General features: G+C 44.7%; 1 protein-coding gene across 1 annotated transcript in view; it reads right to left on the bottom strand.

The window, feature by feature from the left end:
• Window positions 1–21,931, bottom strand: part of NEURL2 (neuralized E3 ubiquitin protein ligase 2) — a 56,478-nt gene extending 34,547 nt beyond the window's left edge. Inside the window, exon 1 of the mRNA XM_069651238.1 lies at window positions 21,052–21,931. Within this exon, the coding sequence (XP_069507339.1) occupies window positions 21,052–21,799 (748 nt within the window). The 5' untranslated portion in view covers window positions 21,800–21,931. The remainder of the gene's footprint in view (window positions 1–21,051) is intronic.
• Between the last annotated feature and the right edge of the window lie 638 nt (window positions 21,932–22,569).

A 22,569-nucleotide genomic window follows, 5' to 3' on the forward strand; every position in this document is an offset into this window, starting at 1 on the left:
TAGTTATATCAAAAATAGTTATTTATTTTATATATACACCAGACAGTTAGAAACTAAAGGAATATTTTATCAACTAGTAGCATCAAACGTACATTTAAGATCATAAGGAAAAATAAAGCATGTAGTAAATTGTTGTATACTTCTCTTGTCCATACACAGAGTGACTTCAGTTCAGGTCAGTAAAAAAACGTATTTTAAATGAACTAAGCATTATTCACCTATAGGTCATTTCAAGAAAGTAAAGAGCAACAATCACACATAAGCAATACTGTAGCAACTCTTATAAGGTTTAGGCAGTCTTTTCCCTAACAAGAAAGGAGTTCTTGAGTTCAGGTTTTGGAGGGAAACAAGCAATGCAAATCCAAGAGTGTGAGTAGATTTACTGTAAGGGAAACAGTAAGACTAAAGTCAAAAGGAAAGCAATAGTTCTGATGCAAATCATCTAGCACAGGTATGTAACAAGTTAGTTGGTCTTTGTAAAAGATACTGGAGCTTAGGAGAAGCCTTCCTGCAGGGCACAAGCTGTTAGGCATGGGCGACTGAAAATGGGAAAAACCCAAACAGTAGAAACAGTGCTCCCAAAGCAAAGGAGCGACACAAATGGCTTAAGGTAAGGTTACCTAGAGCCCCACAGTACCTTGGGAGTGAAGAAGATGATGCAACTGGACACCCTCTGGATGCAAGGCTGTAAACCCGGTCCTATCATTGTTGGCCGTGGTGACAAAAGGGGGGACCCTGGATGAGCTTCCTACTCCTGTGTCGGTTTGCGGTTTTGACACCTTTTTTTCAGCACCAGTAGCAAACGATCACCGCCAGTTGGAATCTTCTGGAGGTCCACACGGATGCCACTGAAGTTCCAGCAAGATTTGTCAATGTCAAGATGATGCACTTCAAGGTGGTAGAGGTACCCCATGTATTAGGATTCTGCATCCCTGGAAGATCACAGGACGTTGAGGAACAGCTCAAATTGAAGTGTCTTGAGGCTCGTTATGTCCAGCAGCCCAGAGAGGTAGTCTGTCACACCTGAACGGGTATCCGCAACCCCTCCCTAACCACAGAAGCTGAAGGGAGTATGACCCACCCAGACAGATGACCACGAGATAGCCAATGGGGAAAAGAGGGTCGGGGAGAGGTTGTGGATGGTGTGAGAAACTAAAGGGTGTCTCACCCGCTAGTCCTCAGGGACTTGACATCCAGGTTGCCAGGACATGGCCATCGATTTTGGATCCAGTTCCTGGGGGTGGATCAGTGCGGGAGGATCACCTGGGTGAGGGGTCTTGAGGGAGTGGGGGTGAGGAAGCCGATGGTGAGATGCGCTATTCCTCCTTTTTTTGTTCATCTACCCCATCCTATTTTTTGTAGGATTTTCCAAAGTCTTAACCCCCCCCCCTTTTTACACAAACACTGGGCCGAGGAAGAGGGTGACTGAGAGTAACCAGACTAACTCTCTCACATCGTACTGGAGATGTCCCGTTAATCGGGTAAGGCAAAGTCAGGCACTTTACACTAAGTTCATACACCTAATACAAATTAGCTCTCCTCACACGAATAAAAGGCAACAGCTAAAGGGCACTCTGAGCAAGGTGGAACAACAGCACGAGCAGAAATTCCGGGGGGTGGATCAGTGCGGGAGGATCACCTGGGTGAGGGGTCTTCAGGGAATGGGGGTGCGGCAGCCGATGGTGAGATGCGCTATTCCCCCTTTTCTGTTCATCTACCCCATCCTATTTTTTGTAGGATTTCCCAAAGTCTTAACCCCCCCTTTTTTACACAAACACTGGGCCAAGGAAGAGGGGGACTGTGAGTAACCAGACTAACTCTCTCACATCGTACTGAAGATTTCCCGTTAATCGGGTCAGGCAAAGTCAGGCATTTTACACTAAGTTCATACAACTAATACAAATTAGCTCTCCTCACACGAATAAAAGGCAACAGCTAAAGCGAACTCTGAGCAAGGTGGAACAACAGTACGAGCAGAAATTCTGGGATGAAGGCACACCTACTGGAGCAGAGCAACAGACCAAGGGACGGGAGCAGCAGGCTGAAAACACCAAGGGTTCCCTACTGGAGGTCGTTGCCTCCGACAGACCATGAAAGACATGTGAGAAGGCGAGATCCCACAAGTGAAGACTGCATTGTCTTTCAAGGATGCCAGCGACCATACCGGGTGAACGGCAGAGTTGGGGAGGCAAGGCCAAGCCTGTGGTACCAACCTTGACTCGTGAATTGTAAATAGCAAAACAAGAAAGAGACGTACACAGCCGTTTGGCAAGCGACCTGAGGGACCGGTGTGTGTTAAAGCGAATGAAGTAGCAACATTATATTGCAAGTGAAGGCTGAATGTGTGTGGATGAGACACGAAGAAAGGCAGACCTGTGAATGAACTTTGAAATAAAGATAGCTGTGAGATCACTGATACTAAGTAACGGAGTGGTCCAACAAAAGGAAGTAGCCCACTCAAAGGTCTCTGTGAAAGTTAAATTGTTTGAAGCAATAAATCGAGTTAACAGCAAAAGTGAAGTAAGCAAGAGTAAACGTGAACTTTGAGTTGAAGTGGTCCTGCGGTGGTCTGTAAAGAGAGCCATGCACATTCGAAAGTCTTCGAAATCCGAAAGTGGTCCAAGCCTGATTGAGGGAGACCCGAAGTATAATAAGCTTGGGGAAGGCAGCCCCCTGCGAGTTTGTGTTGAACTTTGATGTGAGAGGACTGAGCCTGACAGAGGGGGACCTATGTGAACTGTATGGTGAAAGGTCTAAGCATGGCAGAGGGGGTCCTTTGTGAAATTTGTGTTGAAGTACAATTTTGAAAGTGAAGAAAAGAGACTTTTACCAGAAGGCCAGGCCACGGCTTTTGGAACTTTTTGTAGTGTCGGAACCCGAGGCAGAGGGTGTGATCCTTTCTACAGGGACAGCCTTACTCTATAAGGTCTAACGTGGGGAGGAGAGCTGTATCAACTACACTTATTATTTTGAACAATGATTTTTCCTTTGCATACATTTCTCCTTTTTACACGTGTTGTACAAGAGATAGGGCAGGCATTAGGTTTTGTTAGCATAGGCCATTTTGATTTGACGGACTCTACTAGGATTATTTTGTTTATCGTTTAATGGTCGAGATTGCGCCCATTTTAGTTATAGGGCAAAGTAGGAGTTTCTCCAGCCCCAACATTTTCAATAAAACTTTTACAAATTTTATCCATTGTGTCAGTGTCATACTTGTGATCCCATGCCTCCCCTACAATGGACACAGAGAGTTTCCGATCACCCGAAAGAGGGTTGGGGTTGCATAAATGGATAGGTATGGGGTAGTTTGAGAAAACCCATTCAACCTGCATGTGAGTACTCTACAGCCCAATACTCTCTTAATTGAGTCGGCCCTGAAATCTGATCCTACTTGCAGTACCTGTCCACCTAATGCTCATAGTCCTATCCTGCACTCCTCACCTGGCGTCCTCCAGCCCCCTCAAATGTGTGGACACCTAGGTCAATGTGATGTAGCAATACCAATACGTGTTGGAGCCAACATCAAGCCATGCATGAGAAACACATAATTCACGTGGGACACATGGAACATAAATAGTCAAAATGTCTACATATCTTGCTGCATAGTTACCCTACCACACATGCGCTGTCCTGTTACCTCTGAGGGCGAAAGCATTTGGAACTCACAGCACTGTTCATTAATGTAGTCCAAAATACTGCCCTGTTCCCTCACAGGACCAATGCATGCCCCAGGAACTGCCCTGTTCCCTCACAGGGCTAGAACCAGGGCTAGAACCAGTGTGGAAAAAGGCATCACTGTCAGCGTAATTAAATGGTGTCCCGTTTCATCACAGGATTTAAATGTAAAAGCCCAGTCTTAAGTTCTTAATGCTCAAAAATGTGGTACAAACAAACAGAATTCCATATCACACTGTTTTTGGTGCTGTACTTATCTTTGGCTCAGGGAGCATCGGGGCATCCTCGAGCGAGTTGCTGAAGACGGTGAAATCAACACCGTACTAGTCCGCTCTCCTGAAGTCACCGCCACCACCCGGGCGAGCAAGAGTAACACTCCCGCATTGTGACAACCGTGGCTGGGGCCCATTCCGTCTTGACTGATTGCCGCTCCGTCTCCTGCCATCCTCTGCTGCACCCTGCCGTGCTCATGAAGGCCAAAACAATCAGCCTGAGCATGGGCAGGTGCGGGTCTTTTCAAGCCCAGTGAACATAGGAAATGTAGTTTCCGATTCCTTGGCAACCCACAGCCCACAAACCCTTACAAAGTCATCCTTGGCGGAGCTTCGCTATTGATTCAAAAACAGGGTCATGACAGCAGCTGTACTTCAGTGGTGCTTCTGCGGCTACTGGAGGTGCTGCAGGCTTCTCTGGTTTTCTTCTTCAGAGCTTCAGTTCCAGTGGTTGACTTAGCCTTCCGTCCAAAAAGCCTTGCCCTTTATGGAGGAACCCATTCATTCAGTCATATGGACCTATCAATTACCTTGCAGGACAGCCAGCCACCCAGTTCAAACTGGTTCCAGCCAGGCATACCCTAAGGCAAAGGCCTGAGAAATGGCGGGTGCCTCCTTCACTTCCGGCCTCAGCAGAAACACTGCAGCCTTGGTTGGCTTCAAAAAGGTATACCACCAAGGGCAAAACTCAAAAAGTATCCACACCCACCAGGAATGGTAGAAGGACCAAGAAGGAACACACAAATGAAAAAATGGCAGTAAAAGAAGACTTGGTCCATTTTGGGAAAATGGTCACGTATGGGTGCTGTACTGCAGCTGTGAAAACAGCATGCGTGTAACTAACACAAAAATGGTAAAAAAAAAGGTATCCACTGCCAACAGCTATTTAGGTTTGTCTGTTATTGCAACTATAAAAGTTAAAGGAGCAGTGGGAAAGGAGTTACAGTGTAGCCCCTCAGCACTCCACATGGGGTGTGCTGATCCTATAAAAAGAAAGGTCAGATAAAAATATCTTACTATGCTTGAGAACAGTCGTTCTCAGGAAAAGGCAATACAAATAAAAATTGGATGCCCCGGGAACTCCCCAGCAACACTAAACATAGGGTGCTGTGTGCTGCAACAATTTATTGCAGATGCCTGTAGTGAAATACATGGAGGAAAGCATGACTCCATTAAAGAAAAAAGAAGTATAGCAGCCGGAAAACAGGGTCCCCATATCAGAGTAAAAAGAATGAGTGGTCAAAAGTCCCACTCACTCAGAAGAATAAAGCAAAAAAATTGCAGAAGTCCTGCAAAAGTGCTGGGATTCTCTCAGTTTGAGGGGAATTGGCTCAAGACATGTTAATTCTCCCTAACATTAAACAATATCATAGAGGCAGAATTTACAGTCGTACCCAACCTGGCTACAATTGTCCTGGGCCACTCGCCTTCCACTAACCCTTGTTCCATCGTGCTACACTGCCTCGACAGTGGCAATTGCCGTGGTGATTGGGGCAGCGTGTGGCAAACCGGATGCCCCGAACTACAACTCCCAGAAGTCCTGGTTCACGTGACGTGTCATGTGTTCAGGCCCCCAATGCAACATGGAAGCTGCTGGTACTTTAGCAATGAAAACATGCCGGATGGCGCTCCCTAACCATTGCGTTCCACCCGCCAAGCAGCTTTCTGTGGTTGTTGCCTGGCACTTGTTTTTCTTCCTGGTTTCTTGATGTCCTTGATCTTCGCTTCCCTGGACTTTGACTTTACCGTGCCCTTGTTTGTTTGTGGCGCTTCAATCCCTTGGACTGATGAACCGGCTTCCCTTGAACTCGGCTCCTCTCCCTGGACTGCCTGATCTCTGCCTGCTTGGCAGGGTTTGCCTTGCTTCACTCTCCTCGGATTCTCCACTCTTCTTCCCTAAGTACATTCAGGTTCTCCCCCGCCCTGGACTGCATTTGTTATCTGTATTTTCGCGTTTGAACCAATTTTCATTGGCACTTGGATGTTCTTGGTTTTCATTTTTTTCTTGGCTTTTCACTCTGATACTCGTTTCTTTTTGGACCTTCTCCTACTGATTCCGGACTACCATCTTGATCCCTAGATTGCACCATTGTGCCATTCGGGTCAGGTATCCTTGAGGTGCATAGACTTTGTTGGAGTTCTTCCTGGCATTTTATCTTTTGAAACACCTGGACACTCTGGACTTTCTCGGCAGGAGCTCGTAAAGTAGGTTCATCATCTTCATCTACATCAAAACAGGTAGGATTTGGGGTATTGTCTGAGGGAGGTATTGCTGACCAGCATACGGCTACTGAATAGGTACCTTAACATAAAGTATGTGTCTTTTCCTTCCTTTTAGCTCTGCTGTTACTCCTGCCTTTTCACCTGAGCTGCTAGCCTGTCAGTTGCATTATTTGCTCTCTGCAGGCTTTGCTCTTGGGAGGAATGTCTCCCTGTGAAAGGGTATCCTGGTTGCTCTATTGGGCTGGGGTTACTAGAGAAGGACCAGATCCTGACAACAATCCTGTGCAACATACAGCCTAATGCAACACATTTTACAGTCATTGACTTAAAAAAAGCTTTCTTTCCCATTCCATTGCACAAAGACTCTCAGAATCTCACAGCGTTTACCTATTGCAGGTTCCCACTCCAGCACACAAGTCTACCACAGGGGTACTGTGAGTCCCACAGTGTTTTCAACAGAGTGCTACAGATGGACTTGGGAAATGTAAAGCCACCCAGTATAATTATACAGTATGTTGATGATTTGCTGGTGTGCAGCACCACACAGGAAGAGTGCAGAACATATGCAGTGATGCTACTAACAGTATTGGCTGAGAAAGAATACAAAGTAGACAACAAAAAGTTGCAGTATTGCCATTAAGGAGTACTATTTTTGGGCCAGATAATATCAAACAACGGGAGGAGGGTGACACCTGACAGAGCAGAGGCAATTGCAAAAACACCCTATCCAGTGACACTGAAAGACTTACAACAATTCCTGGGGCTATGTAATTACTGTTGCAGGTGCGTCTTTGACTAGAGCATGTACGTTTTGCCCCTTTTAGAAGGACTGAAGGAAGCACAGAAGTAGACGATCCCCCATAATATGGTGAGATAACATGATCAAAGTATTTGAGGCCCTGGAAAAAGCAATAAGTACTGCCCCTGTGCTAGGGATACCAGATTACAAGGAAGAATTTTATTTATTCTCACATTCAAATAGATATGTGATGACAGCTGTTCTCATGCAGAAACTTCAATGGGGAACAAGCCCATGGCATATGACAGTGGAATCTTAGACCCAGTGATTAGAGGACATTTCCCATGTGAACAAGCACTGGCTGCAGCTGCCTTTGCAATAGAGAAATAATCTGCAATAACGATGGGCTGTGTAGTAACGTTTTATGTGGAGCACGCCCTGTTTGTCGTTCTTGAAAAACTAAAGTCCACACTCACTACACAGCGAGCATCTGGATACGAGATCATAATGATATGATAGGATTGGTTACTTATAATGTGCTTAATACCCATAGGTTTCTAAGTGCAGATACAGGGATTGAACCTGTGTTGCTCCGTGTCGTCTTGCTTCCGATGAGAGCATGTTGCCACTGAGCTATCCTCCCGAGACATGCTGTCAAATCATCAATAAACGTTTTTATATGTTGCACCATGAATCCAGCAAAATTCATTCCTGAACCAGTGGAGGGAGGAGACTGGGTACGTGACTGTTCTACATACACAGACATACGCGACAATGTACCCCCAGCAAAAGAAACAAAGCTAGCGGGATGGGTGGAGGTGTTCTTTGTTGATGGTTCATCAACGATAGATCAGAGCACGGGATTGAGGCATTCAGGAGCAGCAGTGATGAGGAGTAAGGGTGATGATTTTGAGATTGTGGCAAGTATCAGATTACCAGCACATTTTTCTAAGAAGGCAACTGAATTAGTAGCGCTGATATTAGTATTTGAAGAACATGAGGACCAGGTAGTGACGATATATTTGGATATGTGATGTCTGCAGTACATTCAGCACTGTCACGGTAGACAAGGTGGGGCTTCCAGTGCACAGACTGCACACCAGAACATCATGCCGCATTATTAGGAAGATTGTTAGATGCACTGCCATATCCCACGCCGGTTGCCAGGGTGAAGTGCGCAGCCCATACAAGGGGCACAGATTTAGTTTCTTGTGGTAATGAAGCCACAAATGAAAAAGCAAAAAGAGCAGCAGAGCAGAGATAGGAGCCATTGAACAACACAAGAGTGAACCTCTCCCTGATCTCTTAAAAGGACACCCTTCAGATGGGTCTGTAGAAGGAGTTAAACTCTCTTCTAACCAGACACTGCAGAAACAGCAGGAGTGCACAATTTAAGAAACCTAATGTTCGTCACTGGTAGGTGTAACTGAGGGGAGGTGGCTCTGGACCGAATGAGTAGGAAATGACAGCCAGATGGTCTCATCATGTGACTGTGAGGAAGAATCACCCATTTCCCCACTTTGTGAGGTCGGTAAAGCATGGCAGGATGAAAGATGTGAGGGGATCCACGCACCCTTCCCATGAGTGCTCTATTTTTTTTAATACAGGAGGAGTCGAAAATCAAGGATCAATAAAAGCGCTTGAGAGCCGTTTGGTTTATTTGTGTGTGTGCAAACTAGGTGTGCTTTGTTGACTGTTAATGCCTAGCCTGGGTACTTCACAGTTGCTGGTCATGGTCCACCAAACCTGCGGTGCTTGGCCAGCTTTGGCAGACCAACGGAGCCAACAGCTTGCTCCCCATAACCAGCCCAAGGGGCGACTAGGTACAGCCAACAGGTGCTAAATGTTTGATTGTGAAAGGTCGAGAGTTGCTCTGCTAAACAGCACAAGAGGTAACTGGCAGGGCCAGTCTATAACAGAAGCTTGAGATGGAGTTTGGGTGACCCCAACAGGTCTCCAGGATACGGCAGTTCTCCCAGGCTCTTATCCTCATGAGAGGTTTTAGCAATTAAGTGGTTCTGAGAATGAGATTTTACCGAACTAATTTTCTTTCCCCTCTTTTTTGCACAGACAGGACTAGTGGTGACTCTGTTTAATCAAAGCCGTGCCAGGGAGAGTTGCTTGAGAAGGGGTCCTGTCCTCCTCCTATCACAAAGAAGTATTCAGGAGACAAGATTCATTGCTCTCAAAATATATCCCTCTGTAAAAGACAAAAAAAACACATTCAGGGTAAAACACCTGGGCAATAACTTTCAGCCCACGGCCATATAGTACATATAGTACAGAATTCTCTGCATTCCGTCTGGCCACCTGTTAGGAATAGTTTGGCGGGAACTAAAAACACTACTGTTTAGGCAGTTCCTCTATGTTTGATGGATTCGTGTATTGTTATTATTTTCAGTGAGGTTTACTTTTTTGGGATCATCTAGAGTTTTAAATGCTGTAATCTTCGTATAGGGATTATTGTGAAGAATGACAATATTTTGTTTTGTAATCCTTGGTGTGTATGCATGCTTTTTAATTGCTTGAAATGATCAATTAAAAATAGGTATCAAATAGTGATGTAGAGACGAAAATTAATTTCTCAAGAAGAGGTTTATTAGTTAGTGGGGAACAATCTGCTCCCTGTTTCTCCCTACTTTAGTAACACATCTGAAGTGCTGCACAGGGAGGGTCACTTTTACCTCCGAGGGCCACTGCAGATCAGGGTCTGCAACCTGTGGCTCCCCTATGTTTTGGACAACAACTCAACACCAAACCAAACACCAAACCAAAAACACCAAAACCAATATCTGTAGTGATACACAAAATTGCAACCTTGCCAATCAGGGCTTTAGATGACAGCAGTAGCCGCTGAAAGCCAATAGTGTATTCAAAGTATGTGCTAAAAATGCTGACAGTAGTCTGTTGTAGCACTTCCATTATGCAGTAGTGAGCTACAAGGAATATGCAGGCCTAGTATGAGTGATAGGTCACATTATGCATTGTTGATAGACAGGCAGGGAGAGGGCCCTAGCTCTGTAGCTAATGGACATTTTTGGAGTGTTTGGAACATTATGGCACCTATATAGCGCTTAGATAGCCAGTCTTAAGCGCTATAAACACTAAGCTATGAGTGCATGCCTTTTAGAGCTTGCAGATGGGGTTAATACATCCCTGCTTCCCTTAGAATATTCTGCCTCACTAACGGTAGCCCTGCATGGCCCCAAGCTAATCTTCCTTTTCTCTGGGAAGGCACTGATAAGACATTCCTCAGCTTTCGCGCAGATGGGCCAGGGAGGGGCTCAGAAGGAGCAGTGGAAATTAACAGAGTTGGGTTTTTTCCATGAGCCAGCCTATATTTTGCACAGGGAAAGTTCTGGAACTGTGCGTCACGGACGGGCAGCACGAGATTATAAAATACACATGCTCACATGACTCGGGTGGGAGATCGTCCTGTGGACTTGGTTCGAGCAGATCAAGTGCCCGGAATTGGAGCTCTGACGGCACTCCTTCAGCTCTGTCCTCTGAGCGGGGCTTGACAGCTAGCTTGTGAGGGCCAAGGTCTCCTAGTGCTGATTAAAGGGGCTTAAGACTGTGTTTCTCTATGTTTCTCTATATTTCTCTATGTTTCTCTATGTTTATCTAAGTTCCATGTTTCTCTATATTTTGCATTTCTCTAAGTTTTATGCTTTGTAATCATCTCTAACTTGAATCCCAAATGTATATGAAATTCACTGTTTAGAATAAAATACTAAAACTTATTGAAAGGTGTCATTTGTCACTAGCATGAGATCACTGCTCAGCACAATAGAACCTGTATTTAGGGCTGAATTGGGTATTTTTTGCTCTCAAAGGGCTGGCCCCGAGGAAGATTTTGCCCATATCAAGACATTTGGTGGCAGCTTTGTGGGATTTGTGCAGAGCAGTGCCTTGCTGTGAAATGACAAATTGTGTGAGAGAACACAGTGTAGAGTGAAGAGCAGGCTGTCGCATTTCCTTGGTGGTCTCACTGCAGCTCTGAGACTTCAAAAAGACAGCAGCGTTGTGTCGGCTTGCCGTGGCCGATAGCTTGTGTGGTTAAGACTCCCTTCAGTAAATCAGTTGTGACTGACTTATTGCCTGGGAATGGAGCCAGGGAGTACAAGGCGATAAACAAGTGGGAAATGGCTTTGTTTAAAGCGCTCCGATGAATGGTCAAGAAAGATGTATGCTCAATTAGAAAAGAATTTTATCATGCGGTTTCCCCAGTTTAAAGTTGTAATTTGAAATGCAAAGTGAGACGGAGTTCTCAACTCTATTCTGTCATGAGGGCAGGGAAAAATAGTTGCGAGGATTTGACATGCAAATTGTGAATAGTAATTTAACCATTGACTCAGCCCCAGTGTGCTAGCGAGTGGGGGGCTGTAATGTTCGGAGGCGAAGGTTCGCTTTTTTTTTATGTATGCTTTTGAAGTGTTGACATTCCTGAAAAATAACGTGGGGAATGAGCCGTGCTTAGGAGAATGAGTAACATCTGTGCTGAGAGCCTAAAGGGTTTGTTTTTCTTTTGGCAACTGTAAATTCCATGTGCTAGTGGTGGCGAATTCTGTTTAAAGGAAACACACTAAAATGGTTATATTGCATTTTAAGCTGTGCCATGCTTATAATGGGTGAGAGACTCACTTAAAAAAGAAAGTGAGTGATGTTATTTGGATTTTCGATTTTTTGTGTATTGATTTGAAATTGCAGAATCAGTTTGCAATGGTTTGGGGGGAGAAAAAAAAAACAATTTATATTTTTCTAAATTGCCTCTAAATTGCCCCTGGAGTATTTTTGACTGTTCCCACGCTATGCCATGGATTTGTACTGTTGCCTTATAAGTGATGCATGTTTGGAAATAGTGACCTGTTGACTGTGATATATGGTGAAAAATGTTGTTGACACATTTAACAGCCCACAAGCAATATAGGGAGTGTGGGTTGCTCTTGCAGGGAAACCGTGCAGGGAGCTGCACTAAATATGGCATTTATATTTTGAAATAAGTGGTTATATTCTGGCAATGGTACAACAGAATGAAAAAATCTGTGTGTGATAAGATAGCACAAAGATTTAGTAGGTTGTGGGTTCTCTTGAAAAATCGCACATTGCATTGGATTGAGCTTGTGAAGCAAAACTACAACGTTACGAGGAAACAGAAGGAAAAAAAAACGTATGCCTTTTAAATGAGACATTAATCAGTTTAAAACAGGCTAAAGACGCTTTGACATTTTGCAAAATTACATGGAGTAGAATCTGATGACAAGAAAAGTGCCTCTTTTGAAAATAAGAGTCTTGCTGTGTGTGCAGAGCTTGTGCCTTGAAGCTGTCTTGGGCGAGGTGCGCGAAAGGAAGGCAGTCAAAAGCAGAATACTGCACTTCTGTTTAGTGAAATGATGCTTCAGATATGGGAGCTTTTCTGAGTTGCTGGACAAGAGCAGTGCAAGAAAGAGTTAATCTGTATGAACTGTCTGAAACGAGTGCCTTTCCATTGAAGCCGCCACAGTGTAAGAGTTATAGAGCAAAGAGATAAGCTTGCTGCGTGCTCATGGCGCTGCCAGGTGCACACGAAAGATAAACAATGACATTCCTGCATTCCTTCCCCTGTGAAAAGACCGTCAGTGAGCAGAAAACTGAGGAAGGGGGTGCAAAGGCAGAAAAGAGACTTTCTAACGGCATGCAATAACAGAACTGATCAGAAGTAAAGAATTTGCCCAGTAACACTGGAAGGAAAAGAAAGGCTGCATGCAGGATGGCAGACGGGCACATCACATCTGAACATTGGGGAACCTGTGCATCTGTGAATGGGCTAAGAAAAGACAGCTGCCCATTCCAACAGACATTGCCATGCAAACCGCATTCCCATGCACCATGTGATGTGATGTAAAGTGAAACGCTATTACTGTGCAAGCTGCATTCCCATGCTCCATGTGATGTGAACTGAAGTAAAGCGCTGTGCACTGAAGAAGAAACCTCTAGGCGCTTTGAGAAGAGAAAATACACATCTGGCAAACTGCAAGCTACATTGCGAGGGATGGAGTAACTGACAAAGACATTATGGCATTCCAGATGGAAGCAAAACTGACAAAAGTGCTTAGCCGTTTTGCAAGAGACAACATGCAGAGCAGGGCTTTGGAGTACAACATGAACACTGCACATTAGCCATGATCCAGAAGCCTCACGGCTTAGTGCAAGAATGAATGATTTGTTGAAGCAACAAAAGAAACTGACTTAGACTATTGCGCTCAAAGGGGTGGTCCAAGAATTCAGCAAACACCCTTTGAGAAAATGACAAGTGAAAAACCAGAGGCTTGAAAGACACTAGCTGTATGGAGAAAAATAAACAAAGCTGCTTGTGCAACTGCAGGCGGTATTGGACTGAAAGACTTTACCTTTGAAAAATGGAGTGATGCCAGCAGGGCAAACTAAATCAAGATCATGAGACATTGGAAGCAAGTTGGCGCCTGGCATTTGTGATCGCTTTGGTGAAAAAGAAAAGCATTGTGCGACCTGGGTACTTATTATATGGCTTTTGTAAAAGCACAGATCAGTCTGAGGTACCATTGACCAACTATGATCGCATTGCACAAATGAGTTTGTGATTAGGCAGTTACACCCCGTATGGTTGAGTGTAAATAAGCCCCCAGAAACATGCAGAAGGGTGATAAATAATTGCAGTAGCAATGACAAAGTGTGTAGTTACCTGGTGAGACTTCTGAAGATGGGGGTGGTGTTCAGGGAAGGGGTGGATAACGCTGATATTGATGATTAATGACATTGTACTTTTAATGGCATCCTAACATTTCTGTTTGTATTTTGCCTAGGCAAAAAAGCAAGACAATAGCGTGCCCTTATTGGCATAGATGTGTTCAATTTGCGGGTGACACTGATCTCAGAGAATATGCGAGTCACTGCAAGATGCTATTTCAACTTTAAACGTGTCCTGCACCGCACTCAATGCTGTTATTTGTTCTGCAACCTGCGAAAGGTGTCCAACAGAGTAATAACTTTTGCTGAACTGGCACGGTGCAGACTTGGCTAATTATCAAATATTTGATGCTACACATTCAAATGATTCAGTTGCTGGAAATAACTTAATTGACATGTCTTGCCTTTCTTGTTTAAAGGACTATGGACAATGAGTTGTGGACTGTGACATCATGCACCACAAACACATTGAAAAATGGTTTTTAAATGCACTTTTTGAGATTAATCTGAAAAAACGAAATGGTTTTACTCTTCCAACTGAATTGCTTTAACCAGAGATGTTTTGCTTTTTGAAGAAAAAAAAAAACTTCTACGTTGCACGTAGGCAGGAAAATGATTTATGAATTGTTGGGGCAGCAGAATCATGCAAGTAGGAGCGTAATTTATTTTGAGATAAGATGAGTGCGCACATCAAAGTCACCTGTGCGTAGGTTAAGATTCTTAATTGAAGTAATGCTGCCAAGTGTGTGAGCTCTAATTTGAGATGGTAACCTTTGAAACACTGGATACTTTTACAGCCAGCTTAAGGCAGGTAAATGAAACCATGACTGACTTGATGTTTGATTTTATGACACATAGTGTGACACGGTTTTTGTTAAACCAACCAGTTTCATGTTTTTGTGGGGACAGCTGTCTCCAGCACACTAATGCAAAGAGTCACCTTTTGATTGTAGACATTTGGAATAATTCTTTGGAAAAGCGCTACAAATGAGTATCCACATGGAATTGCTAGTGTACTGGCCTGGCACATTGTCGGGCATCTTTTGTCACTGAATGGTGATAACAACGATTTGTTTAATTTGTTTAATGTGATGTTTTTCTGACCAAGAACTGCAGCGAGTGTTCTCGCCAAGATTTTATGGACTATAACTTGACTAAATGCATTTTACACAATGGTGTGATGAAACAGCCACTGCCGGAGGGTAGTATGGTGTTTGTGGCTAAAACTAGTATTGTATATGGTAGATATCCCACTTGAAGAAGGGTATCCTCCAAGTCACAATAGGTAGACACTGTGAACATGTTAGATTTTCCAGTAGTAAGGCAACATGTAAATTGTAGGCTGGTAATGCACACCTCTATTATTACAGTGATACACTTAGACATAGATTTATCATGAGGCAATGTTTCCTTAGTACTACCAAGCTGCTACAAATGCAGTCCATTTCTATGGCCCATCACTAGAGTGCGCGTAGCTAGGGAGCTAGATCCATTAATTGCAGGAGCTTTATATGCTTGTGACAAAGAAACTGTGCACAATAAGCTAGCCACTATGGGTTCTGATGCCAGCTCTGCTATAGAACTTCTAGCCTAGTGGGGCCCATTGAAGCGCCCAACACTGCTACAAGTATTGGCAACCACTGAAGATGGCAGAATTTTAGGTATGAAGACATTTTTTCTGCCATAGGGCAGATCAACAAGACTGCTAAATACACATGATGCATTGTATGGCAAACATTGTTTAATCAGCAGGTGTTGGCTTTTTACTGAGTGGGGGCGACCATCCTCCACACACTGGCACGCAGAGCTAGAGTTACCAGCATACATATGGATTGAATTGCTTGCTTTTGATTGCATGAATAACACATGCCATGCTTTGATGCAAATTAGTAGAATTGTTTTTATTTAGATAACCTGGTGCCCATGGGTTCACCTTGTTCACGAAATTAGATGGTTTCTGGTTGGATTCCACATACATGGGGGAAGTGTCTAATCACACAGCCCATAGTCACGTCTGAATGCCCTGGGATCAGGGGGAGGGTAGGCCCTGAGAGTGAAAGGCTGCCAGGTTTTAGAATTGGTAACCATACATAAATGCAATAGTGCATTGTAGATTAGACTACACTGGATTGCCTTGACATTCTAACTGCATGCTGCTTTTTAACTGACAATCAGTTATACAATAATTATTTAGGTATTGTTGTGTAGGCCAGGTTTTGGCTAGAGTAAATGCCCATGTTCACTTTGTGTAGATATTTTTGTGTAGGCCAGGTTTTGGCAAGGGTATATATCACTGTTCACTTTGTGTACATTTTTGTTTAGGTAGTGTTTTACCTTGCATGCCACGCTAACTAACCGCTAGAAGATAGTTTGCTTAAACCTCTTGCAAAGCCCCAAGGTCTTTATCACCGCACTAAATACTATATTGATAGGTATTAGTCAGCATTTGTCGCACACACGTTGAATAGGGGTGGAATGTAGTGATACACAAAATTGCAACCTTGCCAATCAGGGCTTTAGATGACAGCAGTAGCCGCTGAAAGCCAATAGTGTATTCAAAGTATGTGCTAAAAATGCTGACAGTAGTCTGTTGTAGCACTTCCATTATGCAGTAGTGAGCTACAAGGAATATGCAGGCCTAGTATGAGTGATAGGTCACATTATGCATTGTTGATAGACAGGCAGGGAGAGGGCCCTAGCTCTGTAGCTAATGGACATTTTTGGAGTGTTTGGAACATTATGGCACCTATATAGCGCTTAGATAGCCAGTCTTAAGCGCTATAAACACTAAGCTATGAGTGCATGCCTTTTAGAGCTTGCAGATGGGGTTAATACATCCCTGCTTCCCTTAGAATATTCTGCCTCACTAACGGTAGCCCTGCATGGTCCCAAGCTAATCTTCCTTTTCTCTGGGAAGGCACTGATAAGACATTCCTCAGCTTTCGCGCAGATGGGCCAGGGAGGGGCTCAGAAGGAGCAGTGGAAATTAACAGAGTTGGGTTTTTTCCATGAGCCAGCCTATATTTTGCACAGGGAAAGTTCTGGAACTGTGCGTCACGGACGGGCAGCACGAGATTATAAAATACACATGCTCACATGACTCGGGTGGGAGATCGTCCTGTGGACTTGGTTCGAGCAGATCAAGTGCCCGGAATTGGAGCTCTGACGGCACTCCTTCAGCTCTGTCCTCTGAGCGGGGCTTGACAGCTAGCTTGTGAGGGCCAAGGTCTCCTAGTGCTGATTAAAGGGGCGTAAGACTGTGTTTCTCTATATTTCTCTATGTTTCTCTATGTTTATCTAAGTTCCATGTTTCTCTATATTTTGCATTTCTCTAAGTTTTATGCTTTGTAATCATCTCTAACTTGAATCCCAAATGTATATGAAATTCACTGTTTAGAATAAAATACTAAAACTTATTGGCCCTCATTACGACCCTGGCGGAGTGGGTTTACGCCAGCGTTATTCGCGGCGGACCCGTCCGCCCTACTACGAGTTCCCGTAGCGCCATGGAACGTTTTCCGCCTAGTTTTTCCGGGCGGAAAAATCCATGGCGCTACGGGACCTTGTTGTTAATTACGCCACCGTATTTTACGGTGGCGCAATTAACTCCTTCCCCACTCCCATTATACCCTATGGGGCAAAAATGGGAATGGGGAAGGGTAAAATGAGGAATGGGGATTTACCGCCCCGCCAAGGTCGGCATGGGGCGGAAAATCCGCCAACCTCCATGGCGCTATCGGCAGCTTTCCGCCGTGCTCCGCGGTGCATTTAGCACCGCGATTTCCGCCAGGGTCGTAATGAGGCCCATTGAAAGGTGTCATTTGTCACTAGCATGAGATCACTGCTCAGCACAATAGAACCTGTATTTTGGGCTGAATTGGGTATTTTTTGCTCTCAAAGGGCTGGCCCCGAGGAAGATTTTGCCCATATCAAGACAATATCAACAAGATACAGTTACTGCAGAACAAAGACCTTAGAGCGGCGCTAGGTATAAAGAAATCCGAACACATATTCAACATTAGGCGAGAAAATCACTGGTTGCCTATCGAAGCTAGAATCATTTTCAAAACACTATGTGTCGTTCATAAATGCATCACAAATAAAGCCCCTAGCTACCTCAACAACACTATCGAGAAAAAAATATCCTACAGGGCTCTTAGATCCAATAACTTGGCTCTACTAGAAATACCGCAATACAAATACAAGAGAGCAGGTGGAGGTAGCTTCAAAGTCCTAGCCCCAACTCATTGGAATGCCTTACCACTTAATATCAAAAATGAGGACATGCTATCAGGGTTCAAAAAAGCACTGAAAACTTGGATGTTCAACAAATACTAAACGCAGCTAGTCCCAATCAACCAGGGTACCAGAGTGTCTCCGACTTACCTTGATTTTCCTAACTGGTCCTATGGACTATATGTAGGACCAGTGGCCTATTATGCGACAAGAGTCTTAATTGTTTGGCTATTACTGTTTTGATTTATATGCAACATTGTATAAGAAATACTATAAGCTGTCTGCTACTATTTTTTTGCTTTATATGTAACATTGTATAAAAATATTTCTATGTCTGTAATTTCGCCGTGATACCCTGGGTCTGGGCGGGTAACAAATGTAATAAATAAAATAAATAAATAAACTACCATGAACCATTGGAGCAATGACCATTGGGTAGATCAGGCTTTTGTCACCCCCACCCCAAAATTGTGGGTTATGTTGACTTGACCTGGCTGACCTACAGAGCCGTGGCAAGACAGGACAGGACACAGAAGATAAACAGTACCCACGGTTGCACAGTTAACAAATGACCGGAAATGACTAGTGTAAAGCATTTAATAATTAGGAACTGCATTCGTATCCATACATGTCTAGCCATTTAAATCATGATGGGGTCATGATTGCATGTCAGATGAGTGACTGGGAGGGTCAGGGTGAGGGCAGGACACATCTCATTCCCATAACAATCCTTAAGTATCTTGTTTCAGACGTAAAGCAGAGAGTAAACTGCTTTTAACATTGAAACTTCACTAGAATAGCCTCATTACAATGTGTAAAGAGGTTAGATGCCCCTGCTCAAGTAAGTTTGTCCCTCCCCCACAGTCTTTGAATTATCCCCTCTCCCAACATTTGATGGGGAAGCTCCCCCCACCACTGAAAAGTCTGCCTAGTCGCAGTACGTGTGTCCTTGCTTCTGTCCCTCGCACTGAATTCCTGTTTAAAACACGCATTGGCAAAGGCAACAATGTTGGCTTTTCTGAAGGCGTTGGCAAGGCATTCATCAAGCACTGCCATAATGGTACTATATGATGACAGTGTCTTGCAAATGTCTAGCTGCTACCTATACATAGGACAAAACGTGTGCCTTTGCCAGTGCTTGTTTGGTATAATGGCTGGAACCATCTGGCTAATAACACAGCTTTCATTTCATGATACACTACAGTGGAAATTTGAAAATGGGGGTGAGTTTAAATTGCCCTTGTAGGAATGTGTCCTCTCATTTAATTTTAAAAATTATGTGTAAAAGAAGAACCAAGCTGGGCTCTGGATGTGTCCCACAACAGGTGGGAGCAGATCTGCCAGTCCCAGAGTTTCTGTTTCATTCTGGTACTTTTGAAGTCTATATTGGAAATGCAGCACTGCACGTTCCAGCATACCAGAACATCAATAAGTGAAACATGTCCCTGCGCAAAGCTTAAGAGTGATGACCGGAAGGGTTGTTTTCGGCGTGATCTTGACGTTCAGGCTGTCCCCCTATATGGGGTGGGACTAAGCCTGATTGGCACAGGGTGTATTCCCTTCTGCAATGGTATGCACGCTGCAAAGTGATGCCCTGGAGAGTAGGCCTGAGCAGTGCTAGTAGTTATTGTCCATTCAAAGCCTTCCAGCCGTCATTCTTAGGTATTAAACATTTCCCTGCGTCTTGTGAAAACGCCTTTTTTGTGTTCAGTGATGACTGCGTCATACCGCGCTCAATATTGTCAGTCAGGAACTGGAAGCTATTTAGCTCCTACTTCTAGGTTAGCAGAAGAGCCTGGTTAGTTGGAGTCCAAGTTCCAACACTTACCAGCAGCTACTTTTGACTCCATAGGCCAACTGGAGCCATACACAAACCTATGTTACGCTAACACTATGGAGGAATCCGGGACCTTTTTGTGGTTTTTGTAAGGCAGCATTTGAAGGGGGAGGGGAAAAATAGACGAAAGTTACGTTTCTGCCTCACTTTTCCCCTGTGCCTTCAAAAGTCACTTTGTTTTAGCCAGAATGACAATTTCATACTGGCGTAAAACCAACAGATTCCTATGGAACACGCCTGCTTACATACCAGCAAAAAGCAGATTCCGTAGAAATCCATTGTTAACACTGCCTGTCAAGTGTAAATTGCAGGCAGCATTTACCCAGTTTTCACTGCATAGTGCAAATGGGAGGCGTAAATGCGAATGCACCAGCAATTTACATCTTGCCGTGCATTTAATGACATTTGTGTGGAGGGGACCTGTTTGCGCATACGTGTTAATATAAAGGGTCCCCTCCGTGCAATTTACACATTGGGGGCGTCATGTGGTGACTTCTTGACCTGTGTCATGCAACTGATTTTCTGTGTCACGTGATCCACCTGCATCATGTGATGACACTTTACCAGTACCTTGCGATGCCAATGATACCCTGGAACTGATTTTACCTCCAGTTCAACAAATCCTTGTTTTGGTCACTCGTCATGTGATGACATGTTTCCTTGTATCTTGGGATGACGACGACGTTCCCTGTGTTAAGTAATAACGTTTCCCTGTTCTGAGTGACGACAGTTTGCCAGTAGGTGATGACGCTTTTACGAGCGTCAAGTGATAACATGATTTCATGCGTGATGTGATCACCCATGCCTCTGTATCATATGACACATTTCTGTGAAATCTGATGACCATATCTCCTGCGTCAAGTCATAACATCTTTAGTATGTCATTTGATAACTTAATTCCTTGTGTTACATGATAACATGATTGCATGTTCCATGCCATCACACATTTTCCTGTGACCACTGGCTGCTCTTCTCTTCTCAGGCAGTCAGTCTACAGTAACTGATATGTCTATGTCATGCGGTAACACATTTCTTTGCTATCATCATATGATGACGTTAACTTGTGTCATATGAGTAACATGTTTGCCTTCTCGTATCCATACCACATTTCTTTGTGGACGTCATGTCGTGACTTCTTTCCCTGCATCATGTAACTGATGTATTGTGTCATGTGATCACACATGCATCATGCAGTGCCTTGTGATGCAAGTGTATGTGTAATATGGTACCATGCGCTTTAATCAATAGCCATGGGATCACATTAGCCTGTAAGTATAGCATGACAGGCTTCCGAAGGCATGTAAAGAAAGAGATATGTATAGATTTAGCATGGAAGGAGTGGAAACAGAAGAAGTACTTACAGCCGTACTCCACTTGGACCACACGAACACTCTTCGTTGACGCAAAGACATCGACTACAGCGTAAAGGGGCCGGTGCGCTGGAATGGACTTGGCGCTTGGGCCCATGTCCTCCCCGTTGATGATGATGTGCATGTCGCCTGTGCCGTCGGACTGCGGTGTGTACAACACCCCAATCCGGCTCCGCCGCGCCGTTGGGGGCAGCAGGTTGGTCTTGTATAAGTCATCCAAGATGTGGCTGTAGCGGTTGGGCTGGCTTCGGCCCACCAGCTTGTCCTTGGGAATCTTGAACTTCTCCACGCGCAGGTATGGGTCCGAGAGAAAGCCTTTTCCCTGAACCGGACTCTGGGGCTCCTCGCCCTCTGGGGTGACCCGGTTGTGGTTCCTGGTAATGGCGAACACCCAGCTTTCTCCTGTATTGACCAGATCTGGGAGGGAGTATTCTGGGACCACCTCCAGCGTGCAGGGGTCCTGGGCAGTCAGGCCTACTCTCAGGTGACCGCACCAGCCCAGCTCCTTCTCCTCGATTTCCACCAGGAAGAGCTGGCCGGGTTGCAGGGGCTCCTGGCTGAAGCACAGGCCGTTGGCGAAGCTCTCCACCCTGGTGGCCTGCGTCCCGGAGGGGTCAATCCTGACATTGGTGCCGTGGACCCGGTGGAAGCGCGACGACGGTTGCCAGAGGGCCGCCATCGCCACTTTCAGGAAAGTCTCCCCCAGCCTTGTCAGGGCTATTTTTAAAGACGACTGCATATCTCGGAGCGGCAGCCCGGGACAGCTGGTGGGGGGGCAGCGCTGACATTTAGACAAGAGAAGCTTCGCGCCCTCCCCTGCAGGGTCTTAATGCCAGGCTCACTCATGAACAAAGAGACAGGTAGTCACGCCTGTACACATATCAAAGCAAGGCTATAACCCACACGCGTGCAGCGTCTACGCTGACACCGACAACACTTGCTGAACACTTGCTGAACGTATTTGTATACTAGAGAAGCTGCTCTGAGGGAAACATAGTGCATGCACGCTTTGAAACATTCAGAACAATGCAATAATTCGTCAACTGCAGCTTTAAACTGCATGTAACAATTTCCCTATTATGAAAACGTATTGTAATGTAGCTACATTCCAGAGCCAAAGCTCGATTACATCCCGTTCTCCTACAAGATGTACAGTCTTGTGAAAAATGAAACTGCAAGCCTTTAATGGCACCTCTCATTCTCCAAAACGTATTCGGGAAGCTGATTTCTGCTTCGAATGAAAGTTATATCCGCCTGGCCCTAATAACAGTGACACGTATAAAACATGCGGTCAGGCATGGCTTTTTAGCCAACATAACTTTGCATTCTGGGATTGTATTCTGCGTAGTGGACCTACAAGTTCGAGCATGCTAAGTACGCATTATTGACTGGTTGACACACAAACAACCCACCCATTACATGTTGCCACACAGCCATGAGGTTTTGCTGCTCAATGCTTCTGGAATATTATTGCTCGCCATGTAGACTCTGCATCACACACACCACTTT

This window comes from Ambystoma mexicanum, chromosome 3p (genome assembly GCF_040938575.1).
Source record: "Ambystoma mexicanum isolate Mex_15411 chromosome 3p, UKY_AmexF1_1, whole genome shotgun sequence".
Taxonomy (NCBI): Eukaryota; Metazoa; Chordata; class Amphibia; order Caudata; family Ambystomatidae; genus Ambystoma; species Ambystoma mexicanum.